Genomic DNA, 21773 nt, shown 5'->3' with positions numbered 1-21773 from the left:
TGGAGGTTCCTGTCAGGCCTGATGATGATGATGATGGATGGTGATGATGATGATGATGATGATGATGATGAGGATGGTGATGATGATGAGGATGGTGGTGATGATGATGATGATGAGGATGGTGATGATGATGAGGATGGTGATAGTGGTGATGATGATGATGATGGTGAGGATGGTGATGATGAGGATGATCGTGATGGTGGTGATGATGATGATGATGGTGGTGAGGATGGTGATGATGATGGTGGTGGTGATGATGATGATGACGGTGATGATAATGACGGTGATGATGATGATGGTGGTGAGGATGATGATGGTGGTGATGGTGATGATGATAATGACGGTGATGATGATGATGGTGGTGATGATGATGACGGTGATGATGGTGGTGATGATGATAATGACGGTGATGATGATGATGGTGGTGATGGTGATGATGATGATGAAGGTTCTCCAGAACAGTGTCAGATGTTGTGAGAACTGCTTGCAGGAGCTTCATGTGGAGTTTATAATGTTTCAGTAGAAAACAGACATCAGAGTTTCATCTGCAAACAAACGGACATTCACATTCATTCCAACAGTAGAGAAAGATGTTGTAAAACAAACAAATAAAACATAAAAAACAACAGGTACTAAAACCAGACAGCAGGGGGCGACGTAGAGGTTAGTTTGACTAAACGACTGTTTGTTATAAGCGTGAACAGAAACCGCAGATCGAACATCGTCAGGAAGAACGTTCCACAGGAAACGTACAGCTGAATGTCATCGTGCAAAATCATTGACTGTATATAAAACATAATAACTGGGGACTGTCTCCATAGACTCCATCTGTAGTAGTACCTCTGAGGACCACTAGGGGCTGTCTCCATAGACTCCATCTGTAGTACCTCTGAGGACCACTAGGGGCTGTCTCAGGACCACTAGGGGCTGTCGTGTAGTGGACGGGCGTGTCTATTACACGCTTTGCTGTGAAACTGGGTTGGATTGCCGCTTTATATTTGTTCATAATTTGACCTCATGGAAGCGAATCCGATGTAAACATTAGAGGACCAAACATGCAGCTCTGAGGAACACCACAACAAGGAGCTGCAGATTCAAACGTGTCAAAACTAAACGACTCAAGTCTCGAACAAAAAAGTTTGGCACCAGAGCATCGTTACAGATAAACAGCTGAGAGCTTCATTATTTATATTATTATTATTATTATTATTATTATTATATTTACAATTATAATAATAATAATGATCAGAAATGAATTTTAAAAATCCGTTTTATTGCCGTGATATTTCACAGATGTTTCTCTGAACACGAGTCGTTAGAATTTGAGCAGTTCAGAGTTTGTTTGTCTCCTGAAGGACAGACGGGTGGACGGCGGAGGTCAGAGTCCAGCTGGACACAAAGACAACGTGTCCTCCGGGTGTCTCATGTTTTAACACATCTCACTGCTAATGAGTCTGACAGGAGGGAGAGACATCGGCAGGCAGCGAGGGGGAGGGAGAGTTAAAGAGGAGGAGGAAGAGGAGGAGCAGAGTGCTGGGCTCAGTCGCTCCGTCGTACGCTCGCAGCTCAGACGGAGGTTTTTCCTCCCGCTGAGGAGAATCTGACGGCATGACGACGGCCTCCTGAGAGAGAGAGATACAGAGAGAGAGAGAGAGAGAGAGAGAGAGAGACACATCCTCCCCTCAGTTTCCACGGTGACGGCATCCCTCCATCCTCCTCCTCCTCTTTCATCTTCATCATCATCTCTCCGTCTGGCTGCTGTCGGCTCGTCGGCATCGTCAGGATGGGAGATAAAGGAACCAGGTAAGATTGACTGTGTGTGTGTGTGGGGGGGGGGGGGGGGGGCAGTAACACCCTGATAAATGTGTTCGTGGTTCGTTCATGTCGGTTCCTCACAGAACCGTTTAGAGGAAGTGTGTCTGTGTCTGTGTGTGTGTGTGTGTGTGTGTGTGTGTGTGTGTGTGTCTGTGTGTGTGTGTGTGTGTGTGTGTGTGTGTGTGTGTCTGTGTGTGTGTGTGTGTGTGTCTGTGTGTGTGTGTGTGTGTGTGTGTGTGTGTGTGTGTGTGTGTGTGTGTGTGTGTGTGTGTGTCTGTCTGTGTGTGTGTGTGTGTGTGTGTGTGTGTGTGTGTGTGTGTGTGTGTGTGTGTGTGTGTGTGTGTGTGTGTGTGTGTGTGTGTGTGTGTGTGTGTGTGTGTGTGTGTGTGTGTGTGTGTGTGTGTGTGTGTGTGTGTGTGTGTGTGTGTGTGTGTGTGTGTGTGTGTGTGTGTGTGTGTGTGTGTGGGGTAACATTACATAACACCGTGTCAGAACCTCCAGCCGTGTGACGTCTCTGCGACATGACTCTTTTTGTTTTTGAACGTTACTTTTGTGCATCTCTGACTTTTATTTTGACAGTCATGACTGACAGGAAGCGTGGCGGGAGAAGGGGGGTGAAAAATGTAATCAGTTACTCTCTCGAAAAGTAATCCGATTACTTGTGAGAGTTTGAGGAAGCGCTTCGCTGGCTTCCTGCATTGTGTGACGTGTTGTTGTTGTCAGATGATATTATAATATACATTATTATTTTTAGATAATTTAATTCACATCGATGTTGTTGATGAAGATGAGATCAAATTCAAACACCAGCGTCATAAAGTCAAACTGGAAACATTTATTTTATTTTCTGTTCAGATTCATATTTTATAAAGTCTCCTCGTTGTTTTGATAATCAGTTCATCTGCTGATTTTCTGGAGTCCTCAGATTTTTCTGATCTGATACCAGAAAAGTTTTTATCTGAAAAATGATTTTTCTTGATTCGGACACACAGAGAGTAAAAAGGTACAATAATTAATTAAATATGAAATGTGCTGCAGAAGAAGCATAACAAATATTTTATTTATCTTTTATTAATCGGCTTTCAGCTCCTCCATCAGAAAATGAAAAAAAAAACCGGTGTTGAACTGACAAGTTCATTTTTTAAAGCGTCTTGATTCTTTATTCTTTAGTTTATTAAAGTCAGAATCAGTCAAAATAAAACAGCTGTGATATTCAGATGTTAGAACTCCTGATTATTGATCTGATTAATCCTTTAGTCTATAAAACTAAAGACGATGTCGTCAAATATTATGTTTTGACCAAAAAACTAAAATATTAATTTTACAATCAAATCGGACCGCCCGACTTCCTGCTGTCACATGACTTCCTCTTTGCAGCCACTAGAGGGCGCTTCACAATAAGAGGCTGAGCTGCTGCACTAACAATGAATCATAAGAAAACGAATTAAATCAGCAGGTTTATAAAACGTTTCAGTGTCGTGTGTCTCTGAGCGTCCGGAACGTCCTCTTCCTCCTGGACCGTCCTCTTCCTCTCGGACTGTCCCCTTCCTCTTCCTCTCGGACCGTCTTCTTCCTCTCAGAACGTCCTCTTCCTCTCAGACCGTCCTCTTCCTCCTGGACCGTTCTCTTCCTCCTGGACCGTCCTCTTCCTCTCGGACCGTCCCTTCCTCTTCCTCTCGGAACGTCCTCTTCCTCTCAGACCGTCCTCTTCCTCCTGGGCCGTTCTCTTCCTCCTGGACCGTCCTCTTCCTCTCGGACCGTCCCTTCCTCTTCCTCTCGGACCGTCCCCTTCCTCTCGGAACGTCCTCTTCCTCTCAGACTGTCCTCTTCCTCCTGGACTGTCCTCTTCCTCTCGGACCGTCCTCTTTCTCTCGGACCGTCCTCTTCCTATCGGACCGTCCCCTTCCTCTCGGAACGTCCTCTTCCTCTCGGACCGTCCTCTTCCTCTCGGACCGTCTCAGGTCTGTGAGTCCAGGATCAGACCTCCAGGTTTCCTCTGGATAAAGCTGAACGAAGCCACGAGGCCTCGAAGACGTTCTGAGAGGAGGAAACAACAGAATGAATAATTCATGCTCTGAATTTATTCTGTTTTCTCTTCACTCTCAGAGGATCTCAGACTGAAATCTGAGGTTTTATTTTTCACGTCTTCAGGAAATTATGTTTAGTATGCAACTAATGTTCAAATATGTTCAAAGGAAATCCAACAGTCCGGCTGTCAGACGGCATTTAGATCCCAGAACCTTTTGTCCACCGACACAGAACCAGTTCTGTTCTGGTCCTGAATCATTTTAGAACCGTTAGACTCCACATGAAGGATTTGGTTCTTATTGGGATGCAGTGAAACACGGAGATGCAGTGAAACACGGAGATGCAGTGAAACGCGGAGATGCAGTGAAACGCGGAGATGCAGTGGAACGCGGAGATGCAGTGAAACACGGAGATGCAGTGGAACACGGAGATGCAGTGAAACACGGAGATGCAGTGGAACGCGGAGATGCAGTGAAACGCGGAGATGCAGTGGAACACGGAGATGCAGTGAAACACGGAGATGCAGTGGAACGCGGAGATGCAGTGAAACGCGGAGATGCAGTGGAACACGGAGATGCAGTGAAACACGGAGATGCAGTGGAACGCGGAGATGCAGTGAAACGCGGAGATGCAGTGAAACGCGGAGATGCAGTGAAACACTGAGATGACGTGAAACGCAGAGATGCAGTGAAACACGGAGATGCAGTGAAACACAGAGATGTAGTAAACTCTGTGCGCTGTATATCGAGGCAATCTTAGACCCCTGTACAGTTCTATTTCTGCTGTGTTTCTGTATGTTTCTGTGTGTGTGTGTGTGTGTGTGTGTGTGTGTGTGTGTGTGTGTGTGTGTGTGTGTGTGTGTGTGTGTGTGTGTCTGTGTTCGGGCTCAATGATCTGAGTGTGTTGTGTCAGGAGAATATTAATGAGTTAGAGGGATCAGTCAGACATACAGAGCAGCTCCTCTACAAACACATCCAGCCTCATCTCCAGCTACCAGCTCCTTTAATGCTTCAACTTTATTAGATTTATTTTATGATTCCCAACATCATTACAGCAGCTGTCGTTTGGTTTCTGATTAGTTCTTTATTTCCTCTGTGATTCATTTCTAATTATTGTTTTCCTGAGGTGAAGCGGCTGTTTCTTTATGTACAATTTTTGTCTTTCCTCATTTCACACATCAACTGGTATATAAAAAGTAAAAGCTTCACTTTTACCCGCGAACACAAAGAACTCTGCTTCCTGATTCACTGTTAATGAGCGCAGCTGTTTCATTTTAAGGATGAAGAGGGATGAAAGATTTGGACATCCGTCACAGGACAGATCTTTTCTCCCTCCGCTTCCTGTCATCTCTTTTCATAATAAAAGCGTAAAATCATCAGAGAGGAGTCTGAAAGTCTGTGAGCATCTCTGGGAGGCCAACATCAGCATACTAACATGCTCACAGTTTATCTATTTATGTATCTATTTAAATGTATGGAGGAACAAAAACAACAACAATTTATGTTTCAATAAATTCACCAAAAAATGATTTTAAAAAAATGTTAATGAATTGATCAAATGTACCTAAATTTATATTTCTGTTTTAAAGTTGACTCCATGACACACTTTGATTTACTGCCTGTAAAATATATAATAATACAGAAACAAATAAAAATATCAAAGTACCATTTGATGAATTAATTAATGTACATTTATTTTGAATTGCTTGTTTTTGATTTTGGCAGGTTTGGTACTCCATAATTGTCATTAAAAAAATAAATTGACAAAATGAAATATATTCTATGAAACAATCCGTATATACGATATAAACATACAGTACAGGAAAATAAATTATAACAGGAATGGAAAACCAGCCAAGAACAGATTTGGGCTTTTATCGCCTGCCGTTTGTTTTCTGAATGTCTCTACGTCTCCTATAAACCTGATTTAAAGCTGCTGTAGTGAAGCTGTCAGCAGGACGTGAGATCAGCAGCTCTGATGAACGTCGGACTCTGAACATCAAACTAAGTGGAGCGATTTTAAACCTGAATGTGGCAGTTTGCCAGAGAAAAACATTTCAGGCCCAAAGACACGTTTTTTGTTTTTTTTATCCAGATATGGTGTCGGCTCTGATGAGGCGTTCAGGTGTCTGTTCTGATGGTGTCGGCTCTGATGAGGCGTTCAGGTGTCTGTTCTGATGGTGTCGGCTCTGATGAGGCGTTCAGGTGTCTGTTCTGATGGTGTCGGCTCTGGTGAGGCGTTCAGGTGTCTGTTCTGATGTTGTCGGTTCTGGTGAGGCGTTCAGGTGTCTGTTCTGAAAGTGTCGGTTCTGGTGAGGTGTTCAGGTGTCTGTTCTGAAGGTGTCTGTTCTGAAGGTGTCGGTTCTGGTGAGGCGTTCAGGTGTCTGTTCTAATGGTGTCGGCTCTGGTGAGGCGTTCAGGTGTCTGTTCTGATGTTGTCGGTTCTGGTGAGGCGTTCAGGTGTCTGTTCTGAAAGTGTCGGTTCTGGTGAGGCGTTCAGGTGTCTGTTCTAATGGTGTCGGCTCTGGTGAGGCGTTCAGGTGTCTGTTCTGAAGGTGCCTGTTCTGAAGGTGTCGGTTCTGGTGAGGCGTTCAGGTGTCTGTTCTGAAGGTGTCGGTTCTGGTGAGGCGTTCAGGTGTCTGTTCTGAAGGTGTCGGCTCTGGTGAGGCGTTCAGGTGTCGGTGGGAGTCTCTGTGCTGCAGTCTCGGTATCCGGGGAGTCTTCAGTCGCTGACACATCAGTCAGGTATTGATCGTTGTTGTGTCAGAGCGGATCGATCCGATGAACGGAGCAGCTCACAGCCAACTGCTCGTGCCAACAGAAGTCCATGTAAAAAACGTGGAATTTTAGATGTGTGGAAGGAGAACATCGGTGTGGATAAAAGCTGTTTCTGTCCAGGGGAGGTCTTGTTTCTCCATGTGCATTAAAAATAAATCAAATAAAACCTCGTTAATCTGCCGTTTTGTTTCCAGCAGCTCGGTTTGATTTGTGATCTGAGATTGCAGAGCTGCTGCGTGTTCAAACTTTAATTGGACTAATTGCAGAGATGATGGCGAGCAGAGAGCGAGCTCCCGGGAGCCCCGGCGGTTCCGGTAACAATGGCGTCCGTTCAGGAGGAAGCTGAAAGCTAATGGAGCCGAGGCAGCTAATTTATGACAACATTAACACACAGAGGAGGGCGGGGCTACTCATGTCAGGCAGCATTAGAGATCCAGGGAGGAAGCTGCAGATGATGATGATGATGATGAAGATGATGACTGTCAGCATGTGATTTGTTGTTTCCTGTTTGTAGGTTTTAGAGTGAAAAACTTCTGAAACTTGAAGTGAAGTCTTGTTTCCACCAAAAGTTGCTGAAAGTTTTAGTTCCAGGAACTTTAGAGCTTTAAAATGGATCTGACCTGCTTCTGTCTGTTTCAGAGTGTTCAAGAAAGCCAGTCCCAATGGAAAGGTGAGTCCTCCTCCTCCTCCTCTTCCTCTTCGTGTTTGGCCTGCTCAACATCTGCCTCTGAAGAAAAGTGTTAGCGTGAACTAATGTGAAAATCTACAAGACAGGAAGCAAACAAACAAATCTGCACTCAAATTTAAGAGCGCTCAGCTGTGTGGACGCCGGCGTCTCCAGTCCGTTTCCATGGAAACAAGTTGTTAATGAACCAAAACTAAACTCCGTATCAAACGAATGCAGCTAAAGTTTATCAGAGCTGATCTTGTTTGATAATTAATAAAAATATCTGGTAGTTTTCTTTTTCAATTCGACGTTGGATCCTCAGAAGTTTAAATACCAACATGAAACAGGAAGTGTTCAAATCTGTCAAAATGTCAATCTTTGTTTTCAAAGAAACGTGTGTATTCAACGTCCTACTTGTGGCGATGAAGTCATTTCTGCTGCAACATTTGTTATGAACATGAATTCATGTGTTTCCTCCTCAGCTCACCGTCTATCTGGGGAAGAGAGACTTCGTGGACCACGTGGACCTCGTCGAGCCCGTCGGTGAGATCACGTTCTCCAATTCAGGAACATCTTTCCACGTTCATCTTCATCGCTGCAGGACGTCACTGCAGATCTTCAGATCTTCATATCTTCAGATCTTCACGTCTTCATATCTTCAGATCTGCAGATCTTCAGGCTGAGTTTAGTTCAGTTTCGTTGGTTTCTGGCTGCGTTGACTTCGTTTTCTTTCTTCTTGCAGACGGTGTCGTTCTGATCGACCCGGAGTACCTGAAGGAGAGGAAAGGTGAGACACCTGTTCAGCTTCATGGAAATAAATCATAAAAAAGCCAGAACTAAACAACAATATCAACAACAACAAAAATAATGACAGATAGTTGTTTTATTGACTGTTACATTTTTTTATCTAGAGATCAATGTTTTCGTGCAGTATCCTTTCAAAATACGAAAAAACTGCTCGCTGTTTTGGTGTCTGAAGAAAGTTATCTAGGAATTAAGTTGCCAAAGCAAACATTGAAAAAGAAGTAAATCTGACATTCAGTCACATAGAAATGTATTTTTTTTTAGCTCTCGTACCTCATTAATCATCTCAGAACAACTCAGATTAATCTCAGGAATTTCAGCCGCCATCTAACGGATGGTTTTGTTAAAACGTCACTGCAACATTTGTTGTAAAAATCAGGCGTCCCTCAGGGAAGCGTCCCGGAGTCTCGCTTCTTCCCATCAAACCTAATAAAGATCTGGATTTAAAGATGGCGTCCTGTTTTCTGCTCCTCAGTGTTCGTGACGCTGACGTGTGCGTTCCGTTACGGCCGCGAGGATCTGGACGTCCTCGGGTTGACGTTTCGGAAGGACCTGTTCGTGGCCAACGTGCAGGCGTTTCCTCCGCTGCCCGAAGAGAAGAAGAGTCTGACTCGTCTTCAGGAACGCCTCATTAAAAAACTGGGAGAGCACGCCCACCCGTTCACCTTCGAGGTACCGAGGCCGGCGGCGGATCCATCCGTCACGGTTTTAACCAGAACTTCTTCATGGCTCATTATTTCTTGTTTTAGAGTCCTGCGACCGACCGGAGGACTCAGCAGTTTGTCTGAACGTTTCCTTCCTGTGTTTTCAGATTCCTCTGAACCTGCCGTGCTCCGTCACCCTGCAGCCGGGACCCGAAGACACCGGCAAGGTAGACAAACGTTCGCTTCCTCGACCGCATCGGTAACAAACGCTCTCAGATGAAATGTACCGCGAGACGTGGACGTCACGTCCTGCTGTCGTGTGTCTGCAGGCCTGCGGAGTCGACTTTGAGGTGAAAGCTTTCTGTGCAGAAAACGTTGAAGAAAAGATCCACAAAAGGTAAAAGTGAGTCGGCTGCAGAATGAACAGATGAATTATGAATGCAGGTTCAACCAGCGGTGCATTAACAGCTTCCTGCAGAGACGCAGCTCAACAACCGCAGACCGATCCAGAGCGACGCCAACACCTCCTGTACACTCGCACACACCCTGCAGAGAGCTCAGCAGGGGGTGTACGAGTGTTGAACAGTGAATTACTGTTGTTGCTGTTGTTGTTGTTGTTGTTGCAGGAATTCGGTGCGGCTCGTCATCAGGAAGGTCCAGTACGCTCCGGAGAAACCAGGTCCTCAGCCGACCGCAGAGACCACCAGACAGTTCCTGATGTCGGACAAACCTCTGCACCTGGAGGCCTCTCTGGACAAGGAGGTAACACACACACACACACACACACACACACACACACACACACACACACACACACACACACACACACACACACACACACACACACACACACACCTGAACACAGTAACTGACAGCAAACTTCACTCCTGTGAGACTTTTCTCAACAAAGTTGGATTCAACATTTAAAAAACAAGATGGAGGATTTCTGTTTGTGTTCAGTTTCAACCAAAGACTGTTTTTAAGAGTTCGTAGCTTCAGGTCTGAAAAATGGTTCCGATGCAGAAGTTTCCTTCTTCAACACCGAGATAACTGATGGACACATTTGATTCACTTTGGATTTGATGAGAGAAGTTGAATGGGAGTCTATGGAGCCGGAGGCTTTTTGGAGCCGACCTCTAGTGGCACTCGCTGGTATTGCAGCTGAAGACACTTCTGGATCAGAACCATTTTACAGTGCGTGTCTTAACCTCCTGGTCATGTGACCTCTGGATGTCTGTAAGGTTCTCTGTCTCCGTCTCAGATTTATTACCATGGAGAACCCATCAGCGTCAACGTCCACGTCACCAACAACACCAACAAGACGGTGAAGAAGATGAAGATCTCAGGTACTCCGGAGCTCCGCCTCCTCCCGCCTGTTGTGTTTGTGCGGCCGCTGCTTCGTGTCATTCAACGCCGACTCGTGTTTCCGCAGTGCGACAGTATGCCGACATCTGCCTGTTCAACACGGCTCAGTACAAATGTCCCGTCGCCACCGAAGAGTCGGAGTGAGTTTCAACAAACGGAGGACGAAGAGTTTGGAGCATGTTTCAGGAGCAGTTCTGTCATTTTTAAACAGTTGGATTTCAAATGAAAGAAAGAAAACGATGAGGTTTGTGTTCCTGCTGTAAATGTTTTCCTGTCTTCAGCGACGTCGTGGCTCCCAGCTCCACTTTCTGCAAAGTCTTCACGCTGACGCCGTTCCTGGCCAACAACCGAGAGAAGCGCGGCCTGGCGCTGGACGGGAAGCTGAAGCACGAGGACACCAACCTGGCCTCCAGCACGCTGTGAGTCCGTTGACGCCTTCACTGCCCGCTGGGAGCGTGGGACCAACTCACGTCACATCTGACGGGGTGTTTTCTGTCCCGAGCAGGTTGAGAGACGGAGCCAACCGGGAGATCCTCGGCATCATCGTGTCCTACAAAGTCAAAGTGAAGCTGGTGGTGTCGCGAGGCGGGTCGGTGCTCCGTCTTCACCTCAAAACCTCTTCAGCTCTAAAGTCCAACTGACGTTCAGCTTTATATTTACGAGGACTTTATTGTGAACTTTTGGGACAGATGGACGATGTTGGTCCTCGATTTTCGTACGTTATCCGTGACTTCCTTTATCGCGTTGGGACTTCACACGTTACTCTCTGACTTCGTAGATTAAAGACTCAAAGAAAATAAAGCAGAGCAGCAAGAAGCAACGACCTTCATGAAGCAACAACCTTCATGAAGTCTTTTGATCAACACGTTAGCGTGACCGAAGGTACGTGAACGTTTGTGATGTCACAGAGGACCTGAAACTGGAGCAGAGAAATCTTCAACTCGCTCGCCTCCAGCCGAGTGTTCCTGAGCCCATGCAGTGATTTCCACCCCAGAATAGTGTGTTTTGAATGCAGTGCTGCCTGAGGGCCCGAAGATCACCACCATCCAATATTGGTTTCCAGCCTCATCATGTTGGAGAAGCCCGTTGCCATGGCGCCACAGTTCAGGTGGTTTGTGTTCTCTGGGTTTCAACAGACGCAGCAACAGACAGGAAACTGAAACAAAGTGACAAAGAGGGAAGAAGAAGAGCAGAATGACTAAATACAGCAGGGAGGGAAGGACAGCGAGGGACAGGTGAAACTAATCAGGGGGCGGGGCCAACAATTATACAGAGGACAGGAAGTGAAACGAGTAATTTCAAAGCAGAAAACCAGAACAGAACCTCAGGAGGTCCCAGTAGAACTCGGTGTTGACAGTCGGACTCTGAAACCCAGCTGGTGTCTCCTAACCTGACGCTTTCTTCGGTCTCAGACAGTGAAGCTCCGCCCCTCTTGAAACGTGATGTCATCAGAACATCTCGCCGCTTCATGGCCGTAGACTTTCTGAACATTTCAACGGTCTCTGTTGACCGTTTACAGAGTTTGACATCAAATCTGATGTTTCTGCTCCAGTTTCAGGTTTCCATGGTGACATCATGACCAGCGGTCACGTTAACATTGATGTTGATCAATAACTCTGAATACGTTCTGATGAAGGTTGTCGATCCTCCGTGTGCAGCACTGTGATGCGTTCAGGAACACTCTGAACTAATGATCGACACTCACATGTTACTTTGTTATTCAAATCACGACCAAAAAAATACTTCATCTTATGAAAAGATGAAAACCTGCAGAATCATCACAGAATATATTTTCTTACACAAACATTCAGAAGGATTGAAGTTTCAGTTGGACTTTAAAGCTCAGTTTTAGTATTAATGTTTCTGTTCCTGCTGATCATCGCTGCAGATCAACTTTTAATCCGACATTTGTTGCTTTTCTTCATCTCTAGAATAAATATTCTGAAACAGAATGATTTATATGTATAAATTATAATTTCCTTCAAGTGAAAAAGTGACAAACAGTTTCTAGAAATAAACATAAATGATGTGATAGTTTTACTTCTGAAGTGTTGCAGCTCCAGTTGCTCCTCTGCAGTGATGATTATGAAACGTTCTCCTAATGAAAGTGAAGCTCTTTGAACGATGACTGAGGTCTTGCAGGCGCTGTGACAGTTAATGATGACATCAGCAGAAATGAGCGGGAACGCCGCGACACTGAAGCTGTTTAATGTTCTTTGATTTCAGGCTCCTCGGAGATCTGGCGGCGAGGTAACCTTTCATGTCTGTCATTGATGAAAACACTGATACAACGCTGAGATTCACAAAGGTCACCCGAACATCTCACCATTTAATGAAGCTGGGGATTGTGGGTGTTTCTTTTACGAGCCGTGATACACCGCAGTGATTTGTTTTTCAGTGACGTCTCCGTGGAGCTGCCCTTCACGTTAATGCACCCGAAGCCGTTGGAAGAATCCATCTACAGAGACGGTGAGTCGTGTTGACAACATGTTTACTTCCTGTTTCTCTTAATGGGAAACTCTCAGTCTAATGTAACGTCTTCACTCTAGTTTATGTTCACACGCCTGATTGGACAGAAAGAATGCAGCTTTATAAAAGCACCACAGAAACCTTCTCAATGTAAATATAGAATTAGAATAGAATTTCATCTAATATGTAATATAATGTAGTTTCTACTTGTTCTAGTTCTATTAAATGACCCATTTGGTGAAGTCGGGTCTCTTTTGGTCCTTTTTGGTCGCTCCGAGCACCCGTACCGTAACACCACGGATAGTCACGCACTTACAATCCTAGAGGAGGCTAGCTGGACCGGTTTGGTTTGAACACATGACACGGAGCTAAAATGTTAAAAACACATGAGAACATGGATATCTTTGTTCTTCAGATATCTTTGTTCTTCAGATATCTTTGTTCATCAGATATCTTTGTTCATCAGATATCTTTCTTTGTTCATCTGATATCTTTGTTCATTACATATCTTTGTTCATCAGATATCTTTGATCATCAGATATCTTTGTTCATCAGATATCTTTGTTCCTCAGATATCTTTGTTCCAACCAGACTGAGCTAGCTGATCAGTTTAGTGTTTCTATGTTCTGTATTTATTCAGTTGGAGACTAGAAATCCTCTTGGTTGCTAGGTGGTTGTTAAGGGTCGGACTACTTCCTGGAGTAGTAAACATTGCATACGTTACATAAGAGCCCACTGATTGTTTTCCAGTTGTTAGTCATACCCCATGTGTTGCCATGGTAACAGAGATTGTACATATTTAACTGACATATACAGTGGGTACGGAAAGTATTCAGACCCCTTTAAATGTTTCACTCTTTGTTTCATTGCAGCCATTTGCTAAAATAAAACAAGTTCATTGTATTTCTCATTAATGTACACTCAGCACCCCATCTTGACAGAAAAAAACAGAAATGTAGAAATTTGTGCAAATTTATTAAAAAAGAAAAACTGAAATATCACATGGTCATAAGTATTCAGACCCTTTGCTGTGACACTCATATTTAACTCACATGCTGTCCATTTCTTCTGATCCTCCTTGAGATGGTTCTACTCCTTCATTGGAGTCCAGCTGTGTTTAATTAAACTGATTGGACTTGATTAGGAAAGGCACACACCTGTCTATATAAGACCTTACAGCTCACAGTGCATGTCAGAGCAAATGAGAATCATGAGGTCGAAGGAACTGTCCAAGGAGCTCAGAGACAGAGTTGTGGCAAGGCACAGATCTGGCCAAGGTTACAAAATCATTTCTGCAGCACTCAAGGTTCCTAAGAGCACAGTGGCCTCCATAATCCTTAAATGGAAGAAGTTTGGGACGACCAGAACTCTTCCTAGACCTGGCCGTCCAGCCAAACTGAGCCATCGTGGGAGAAGAGCCTTGGTGAGAGAGGTAAAGAAGAACCCAAAGATCACTGTGGCTGAGCTCCAGAGATGCAGTAGGGAGATGGGAGAAAGTTCCACAAAGTCAACTATCACTGCAGCCCTCCACCAGTCGGGGCTTTATGGCAGAGTGGCCCGACGGAAGCCTCTCCTCAGTGCAAGACTTATGAAAGCCCGCATAGAGTTTGCCAAAAAACACATGAAGGACTCCCAGACTATGAGAAATAAGATTCTCTGGTCTGATGACACCAAGATTGAACTTTTTGGCGTTAATTCTAAGCGGTATGTGTGAAGAAAACCAGGCACTGCTCATCACCTGCCCAATACAATCCCAACAGTGAAACATGGTGGTGGCAGCATCATGCTATGGGGGTGTTTTTCAGCTGCAGGGACAGGACGACTGGTTGCAATTGAAGGAAAGATGAATGCGGCCAAGTACAGAGATATCCTGGAAGAAAACCTCTTCCAGAGTGCTCTGGACCTCAGACTGGGCCGAAGGTTCACCTTCCAACAAGACAATGACCCTAAGCACACAGCTAAAATAACAAAGGAGTGGCTTCGGAACAACTCTGTGACCATTCTTGACTGGCCCAGCCAGAGCCCTGACCTAAACCCAATGGAGCATCTCTGGAGAGACCTGAAAATGTCTGTCCACCAACGTTCACCATCCAACCTGATGGAACTGGAGAGGATCTGCAAGGAAGAATGGCAGAAGATCCCCAAATCCAGGTGTGAAAAGCTTGTTGCATCATTCCCAAGAAGACTCATGGCTGTACGAGCTCAAAAGGGTGCTTCTACTCAATACTGAGCAAAGGGTCTGAATACTTATGACCATGTGATTTTTCAGTTTTTCTTTTTTAATAAATTTGCACAAATTTCTACATTTCTGTTTTTTTCTGTCAAGATGGGGTGCTGAGTGTACATTAATGAGAAATACAATGAACTTTTTTGATTTTAGCAAATGGCTGCAATGAAACAAAGAGTGAAACATTTAAAGGGGTCTGAATACTTTCCGTACCCACTGTATATTATATCCCCATGTTGAATTTGATGTCAGCAACACGTCTCTATGAAGTTGTTACAGGATCATGTTCACCAGTTACATCACTTATTCTTTTAACAAAACTCTGTAAACGTTTGGCAACTGAGGAGACCAGTTGTTGGGAGTTTTGAAAGTGAAATGTGGTCCTGTTCCTAGAAACGCAGGTTGTAATCAGGTCATTTTTCTCTGATTGTTTGTGCCTGTTGTTGTTGTCTGTCCGTGATGCGTTCGCTGTCTAACCGGCCTCTCCGTCTCTCTCAGCTCCAGATGAAGCTCCGATCGACACAAACCTCATCGAGTTTGACACGCAGTAAGCAGCCGTCCTCTTGTCTGTCTTCCTGTCCCTCCCTCCTCATCGAACCACCTCGCCGCTGCCTCTTCCCCGCGCTCTGATTGGCTGTGCTGCGGTTTACGGCCTCGTCGATACCCCTGACAGCAGAGCGGGTTTCCTCTGAAACATTAGCCGTGATGGACTCGTCTCCTGAGCTTCGGCCTTAATGCGTCTTAATGCCCGCTGCAGGAAATGGGCTGTAAACTGGAAGCTCATTGTGCCGTCAGCAGAGAACGAACGCTGTCAGTCGACAAACCGCAACTCTGCATTTTACTGATTATCAGTCCAGGCTTCGGAAAACAAAGAGGAATTTATTAAGAAACAGAGCGAGATTTAGAGACATTTATTTTTGTTGTATTATATCCAGAGAGATGAAGTAATAAAGCAGGACTATTTCCAGCTGGTGTTGTATTTCAGTGCTGCTGATAATTGATGCTTTTTCTCTGAGTGCAGTTCATTTTTTTAAACGGTTGTTAACGGGAGCGTCCAGCAGCGTGAGGAGTATTTCGCCTTTTTTTCTTTTTTTCTGTTGAGCACCGAACGTTCGCCGTTTTTTACAAGTCGCTCAGAGTTGAAAACAGGTTCCACTTTGGATAAAAAGCTGCAATTTTTAGCCAGCTGTCCAATCACAAGAAAGGAGGGGCGGGACAAAGACCTGATGTCATATTTATTACTTTATCAGGTAGTGCTGCATTTTTCTTTCTCAACTCGCAAATTTTACTGATTGCCCACAATTCTAGGCAAAAAACTCACTTAAAACTCACATTACATCGTCATTTTTCTGAAAATCTACCACAAAATCAAAACTTTGATCGCAACAATCACAAAAAAACTCCCTGGAGTGACTTTAAGACACATTCACTGCCATTTTAATTTAAATGACCGAATTACATTTCATATTTTAGTCCTTTAAAACTGATGTTAATGGAGGTTGTTTGGTTGAAGCAGAGTTCCTACCTACAAAATTAACTCTCCAAACCCTCCCTCTCTCAGCGACGATGACATCATCTTCGAAGACTTCGCCCGGCAGCGGCTGATCGGGGCGAACGATAAGGACGAGGAGGAGGAGCCGGTGGACTCGCCCAAACTCGACGACAGATAAAGGCGACGAGCGTCATCGCCGCCGCTGTCGTCGCCTCGCTGCTGTTTGTAGTCTGGAGCTCACGGAGGTCACCTTTAGGTCAAACCACAGTCTGGACACCCTTCAAACACTCGGTACCGTGTTCGTGTGCTCATCCATGTTTGTCCTCTCTCCGCGTCCCGCCGGGGTTCAAACACCGAGAACATCAGCTGAGGTTTCCGACGGAGCAGCTCCTTCGTCACAACTCGGACTCGTCGTGCGACAGCTGCTAGCATGCCTCTTCGTTCTTCGTGTTTCCGTTTAGGGACCGAACAGGAGTACCGTTGTGTTGAGATTAGTTTCGATGTTTTCGTATCAGAGGGTCCTCGTAAACAACAACACTGCCAACTTTGGTTGATCTGGAACCGCCCGAGCTTCGACGTGGACGTCTGCTGACGGAGGTTTTTGTTTCCTGACGTCAGTTTGTAGGAAGAAGCTGCAGAAGCGAAGAGCGGGACGTCCCGAGCCACCGAGAAGATATTAAACTGTCAGAGAGCCGCCAGTCAGCCGGGAGGAACCGCTGGCCTCCTTTGCATGAAATCCATCAATACTTTATATGATTTATTAATGTCACGAATTATCAACCTTTACAGAAGATGAGCCCTGATTTTACAACATGTTAGTGTTTGTGATGTTGGTCGTTTTTCAAATCATCGTTGGTTTCCGTCCTGCTGCTGGTTTTACTTCATTTCTGTGAAAATCAAAGAGAACGACTCGGCCTTCAGAGTTTTACAAGTCAAACTCGACCTGTGAGTCGGTTCCACAGGAGAGAAGAGTCATCTGACATCAACAAACTGGGATCTATCTGATAAATAAGATTTAAAGCAGCATGGTGGAATTTTCTTAACTTAAACAACATGACGTTCTCAGAGAGGCTGCAGCACCATCAACAGGATTCACTTGTGTGGGAGTTAAGCTGTGGTGATATACTGAGGTAGATAATAATGGAAACAGGTCCTTGAATTTGGTTACAGTACTATCGGATAGACATCTACTGTAATTATTGAGTTGAAACAATTAATCAGTTGAATTATTACTCGATTAATCTTTGGGAATTTCTGAGAGAAAAAAAAGAAAAAAGCCCTTCCTGGTTTCTGTCCTGTGACTATAAACTGAATATTGTTGGACAACACAAGAACTTTAAAAACAATTTGGGAAATTTTAACTGTAGATGTTTTGTCAAAGAAACGTTAATAAATTAATGAAAAAAACCGGATTAATAATTGAATCGAGCTTTCGTTGAAGCCCCGCTGTTTCTGCTTTTCTTTTTTTTCATAAACGACTGACAGGTGTCGGTAGCAAAACTGACGAACGCTAACAACCGACGTCTAATGTCTGATCAAGTTCACTGTTATTGATCTATTCTTTGTTCAGATAGTTCCTTATTTAATTAGACCGAGCTCTTGTCCAGCTGCTTGTGTTTAGATAATGAAATATTTGACGATTTTATTTACCGACATTTTTTTTATTGTATTACAAATTTTGTCTTTGCAACTCTGGGATGGACTAGCGACATGTCCAGGTTGTACCTTGAAGTCAAATGAAGAAGATATGGGCTAGGTTAGGCTCCGCCCACCTGTCAGTCTTCACAGGATATAGTGTGAATAAATAATGGATAGATCGATGTGTTAGCATCGAAAACTTGGCGTTGTATCGGCACTACTGAAACTTTTCAAACATTATTCTATCAGCCAGTTTAAAAAGAACGACACTAAATGTGTCTTGTTCAGATGCTGAAACAAACTGTTAACTGATTTATTTGCAGTATTATTTGGTACAAAGGAATTAAGAGTTGTTTAAAACATCAACACGTTTGAGCCCTATTGTTGCATTTTCACTGACAACTCTCGCGTGTTTGATGTGTCCTTAAACACACCACCAGGGAGAGTCACTGTGTTCACTCAACACGTTCTCACATGATGGTGACATGTAATAAACTTCAAGGGTGGATTTTATACCTGTTGGACAATTCCCATTGAAATAAAGTAGAACTTGTGTCTGTGTCTAATATAATAGATGATTTGTTAAATGATCAGCAGGGATGTAAAGAGGATGTTAATAATTAACAGACAAAGAAAAAGCTAAAAAAAAAAAAAATCACCAGTTCTGTTCTGAATGATCAAACATTAATGTTCAGTTTCAGGACACATGACACGATAAATACAACGTTTAATTCATGAACTTTTATTTTATCAAATTAATTATGAAATTCAAAGTAAAACTGGTGAACAGAGTCATTGTGCAGATGGATGTGTTATCAGTACCGCGTGTGTGTGTGTGTGTGTGTGTGTGTGTGTGTGTGTGTGTGTGTGTGTGTGTGTGTGTGTGTGTGTGTGTGTGTGTACACCTGTACCTAAAACACTGAATGAACTGTTGTATGTTTTTTCATTGTAATGTGACATTAACAAGATAAAGATCAAAAACACCCCAAAATATCTATTATTCCAGTTTCCTTTTATTTTGACAGGGCCAGAAGGAAGCTTGTATTTTCCAGTGCATCTTTATTAAAAAGGACGTTTGTGGCATCCTCGGTGTGTTCTGGCTTCATGAACCTTTTGACGGAAATGGAACAAAACTGTTGAAACAGTCGTGACTTCTCGGCTCGTGTTTTTTTAAGGCTGATGTAGGTTTCGAAATGTAAACCCGTAAAAAACACAATACACTATTTTGACATTAATGTTGATCCAAATATTTAGTTTGAAACAGCTCATAGCCTGAAAATGGAAAAACTAAATGATTGAGATTGCCAATGCAGCTGCTAAGAAAGGACACAACATTATAAATGAGTGATGAATATTCTACAGGGAAAGAAGGACCCCGATCCCGTGTACCTGCTGAGTCACTGGTTGCTATGGTGGTCGGGGGGCCGAAGGAAGGGGGGCACCAACTGAGGAGCCTTCGAAGAATTTCTAACCGATCGTTAATCTGCAGTAAAAGATGAGACCGTTCGTTACGTAGCTGGAGAAACTTTCACGCCGATTATTGTCTTTGCTCTGAATTTAAAAATCCTCAGAAAGCCGTTACGAATTTCTTTGGTGCGTAAGCCGTAGACGATGGGGTTGACCGTGGCCGGGAGCAGAATGTACATCAGCCCCATGAAGGTGTTGACGTCGGTCGGGATGGGGATGTTCAGGTTGTGGGACAGGAAGGTCACGCTGCCCACCAGGTAGAAACACATCATGACGATCAGGTGCGTGCCGCAGGTGTGAAAAGCTTTCCTGCGGTCTTCGCCTGCCGCTCGCAGGACGACGCTCAGGATCTTCGTGTAGGAGAGGAAGATGACGGGAATGTCCACGCCGACGAAGCAGATGATCACAGCGAGGCCGGCCGCGCTGCTCTGACCGGTGCTGCCACACGCCAGGCTGACCAGCGCCATGTGGTCGCAGTAGCAATGCTGGATGGAGTTGGACCCGCAGAACCGCAGCGAACCCGCCAAACCCACCAGCGTCGCCATGATGGAGACGCTGCGCACCGACGTGAAGAGCAGCACCTTCGCCAGCATGGAGGAGTCCATGATTTCCGTGTAACGCAGCGGCCTGCAGATGGCCACGTAGCGGTCCAACGCCATCGCCAGCAGCAGCGTCGACTCCAGCGAGGACAGGAAGTGAGCGAAGAACATCTGAGTCAGGCAGCCGGCCAACGAGATCTCGTTCCGGTCGAGCAGGAGGCCGAGCAGCACGTTGGGGACGATGGCCGTCACCACGAGGATGTCGACGACGCAGAGCGCGCAGACGAGGAGGTACATGGGGCTGTGCAGGCTCTCCACCCGGCGCACCACCTGCACCAGCAGGGAGTTTCCAAGCAACACCAGCAAGTAGGAGGCGGAGAACGGCAGCGCCAGCAGCCGCCGGTGTTTCTGCAGCTCGGGGAAACCTCTGAACACGAAGGTGCTGTGGGAGAAGTTCCTGTCCAGAGAAGACTCCAACATGGCGCCGGTTTCAACTGCGGCCAAACAGAAATGTTCAACGACCAAGATCAATGAAACGAAGAAGAACGGAAGCTGTTATTTAACATCTGCAGCAGGACGGACGGACGCCAGCGTCCACCAGTTGTTTACGTGTGGAACAAGTTGTGCATTCACCAAAACTATTAAACAAATTCAGTTCTCAGGAACTTAAAAACAAATTGCAGACATTTCTCAGCTAAAAGTCCAACTGTTACAACAAGCAGTGATCTGCTGAACCTCCAACCTGCCGCCGAGTTAACCACGCCTGATCCGGGTGCCGCGGTTGGTTTGGAGCATCCCTTGACCTTAAACATCAAATTCCTGTGTCACGGCTAAACATCCAACTTTGCCACATCGCCATGGCAATGCCCTTTGACGAAAACCCACGGAAATTATTGATATTTTATTATATTTCCACCAATAGATTCTCCTGAATCCTACACAGGTCTTTTAGATAAATTATGTTTCTACAGTTTAGAGCGTTTTTTTTTCCATTGAAACCATTAATCCCGTTTACGAGAGAATTTAATGAGCATTAAATGGAATAAAGTTCGGTGAAATAGACCTGAAGCAGAAGTATGAAGTACATATATATAATTCAAATATTAGTCCCTGAATAACAATCTTTAAATAGACGTCACATCTCTCAAAGCTTTATTGCCACCAAAAAATTCACGTGACAAATTGTGCCATTAATAATTGATGGTTATTAAGTTTTAAAGACACCAGTGGAGACATTAATCTTATATGTATCTCAAGCTTCATTCATATTTCAAAATGCTCAACATTACAGCTGTGAAAAAACTCATTATAATCATATTTGTATTCATGAGTTATGAGTTTTATTCAAGCCTCTGTTTACTGTGCAAACACAGTTTACATTTCAACAAATTATAAACTGTAATAAAGTCTTTCCCGATCTACGACTCATTCAGGTTTTTATGCACTTATCAAATAATGAAGACGTTATCTATAAATCAGGACAATCAGTTCTCACAGTTTTTCATGAAGAATTCTGATTTACTGATGAGCAAATCATGAAGGAAATACATCTTGTCACTGACCTCTGCTGGTTTCCAGCCATCCAGCTACAATTGGTTTTATGTTGCTGTGGCACCAAGCAGAAAACACACCAGACAATATTTATGATTTGGAAATGTGCATTAAATATCAGACCTTTTGTCGAGAAATGTAGTCCAACTTAAATATTCTGCTGTTTGTCTGTTTCAAAAAGGCAAATCAAAATGTAATAACAACGAATGAAATATTAGTTATTTAAAAATATATATATCATCACATACATATATACATACATTAAAGGCATGCTGGGAAATTTGTTAATG

General features: G+C 44.3%; 2 protein-coding genes across 2 annotated transcripts; one reads left to right on the top strand and one right to left on the bottom strand.

Moving 5' to 3' along the window:
- The first annotated feature begins 1542 nt into the window (after nt 1–1542).
- On the top strand, nt 1543–19009 carry arrb1 (arrestin, beta 1). The gene is made up of 16 exons (XM_069725388.1): nt 1543–1803; nt 7260–7290; nt 7770–7830; nt 8030–8074; nt 8567–8763; nt 8903–8962; nt 9065–9132; nt 9362–9497; nt 9997–10081; nt 10168–10240; nt 10382–10519; nt 10606–10689; nt 12327–12350; nt 12499–12569; nt 15295–15343; nt 16358–19009. The coding sequence occupies exons 1-16, from the start codon at nt 1784–1786 to the stop codon at nt 16464–16466; spliced, it is 1251 nt and encodes a 416-aa protein (XP_069581489.1). The 5' UTR covers nt 1543–1783; the 3' UTR covers nt 16467–19009.
- A 359-nt stretch (nt 19010–19368) lies between these two features.
- On the bottom strand, nt 19369–20412 carry LOC138636982 (olfactory receptor 52L1-like). Its single transcript, XM_069725389.1, has one exon. It carries the CDS (start codon nt 20410–20412, stop codon nt 19435–19437), a length of 978 nt encoding a protein of 325 aa, XP_069581490.1. The 3' UTR covers nt 19369–19434.
- Between the last annotated feature and the right edge of the window lie 1361 nt (nt 20413–21773).

The sequence above is a fragment of the Brachyistius frenatus genome, unplaced genomic scaffold (genome assembly GCF_029030835.1).
Source record: "Brachyistius frenatus isolate BFR_SWC_R1_liver_20210118 unplaced genomic scaffold, ASM2903083v1 Contig_420, whole genome shotgun sequence".
Lineage (NCBI taxonomy): Eukaryota > Metazoa > Chordata > Actinopteri > Embiotocidae > Brachyistius > Brachyistius frenatus.
The sequence above is the reverse complement of the archived record's forward strand: the minus strand, read 5'-3'. Positions and strand labels throughout refer to the sequence as shown.

What these genes read in the sequence shown, in the direction of transcription:
- arrb1 (XM_069725388.1), top strand. Translation starts at nt 1,784, where the DNA reads ATGGGAGATAAAGGAACCAG. An exon ending in GTCGCCACCGAAGAGTCGGA is followed by an intron (nt 10,241 to 10,381) that starts GTGAGTTTCAAC and finishes TCCTGTCTTCAG; the next exon opens with CGACGTCGTGGCTCCCAGCT. An exon ending in CTCGGAGATCTGGCGGCGAG is followed by an intron (nt 12,351 to 12,498) that starts GTAACCTTTCAT and finishes TTTGTTTTTCAG; the next exon opens with TGACGTCTCCGTGGAGCTGC.
- LOC138636982 (XM_069725389.1), bottom strand. Translation starts at nt 20,412, where the DNA reads ATGTTGGAGTCTTCTCTGGACAGGAACTTCTCCCACAGCACCTTCGTG.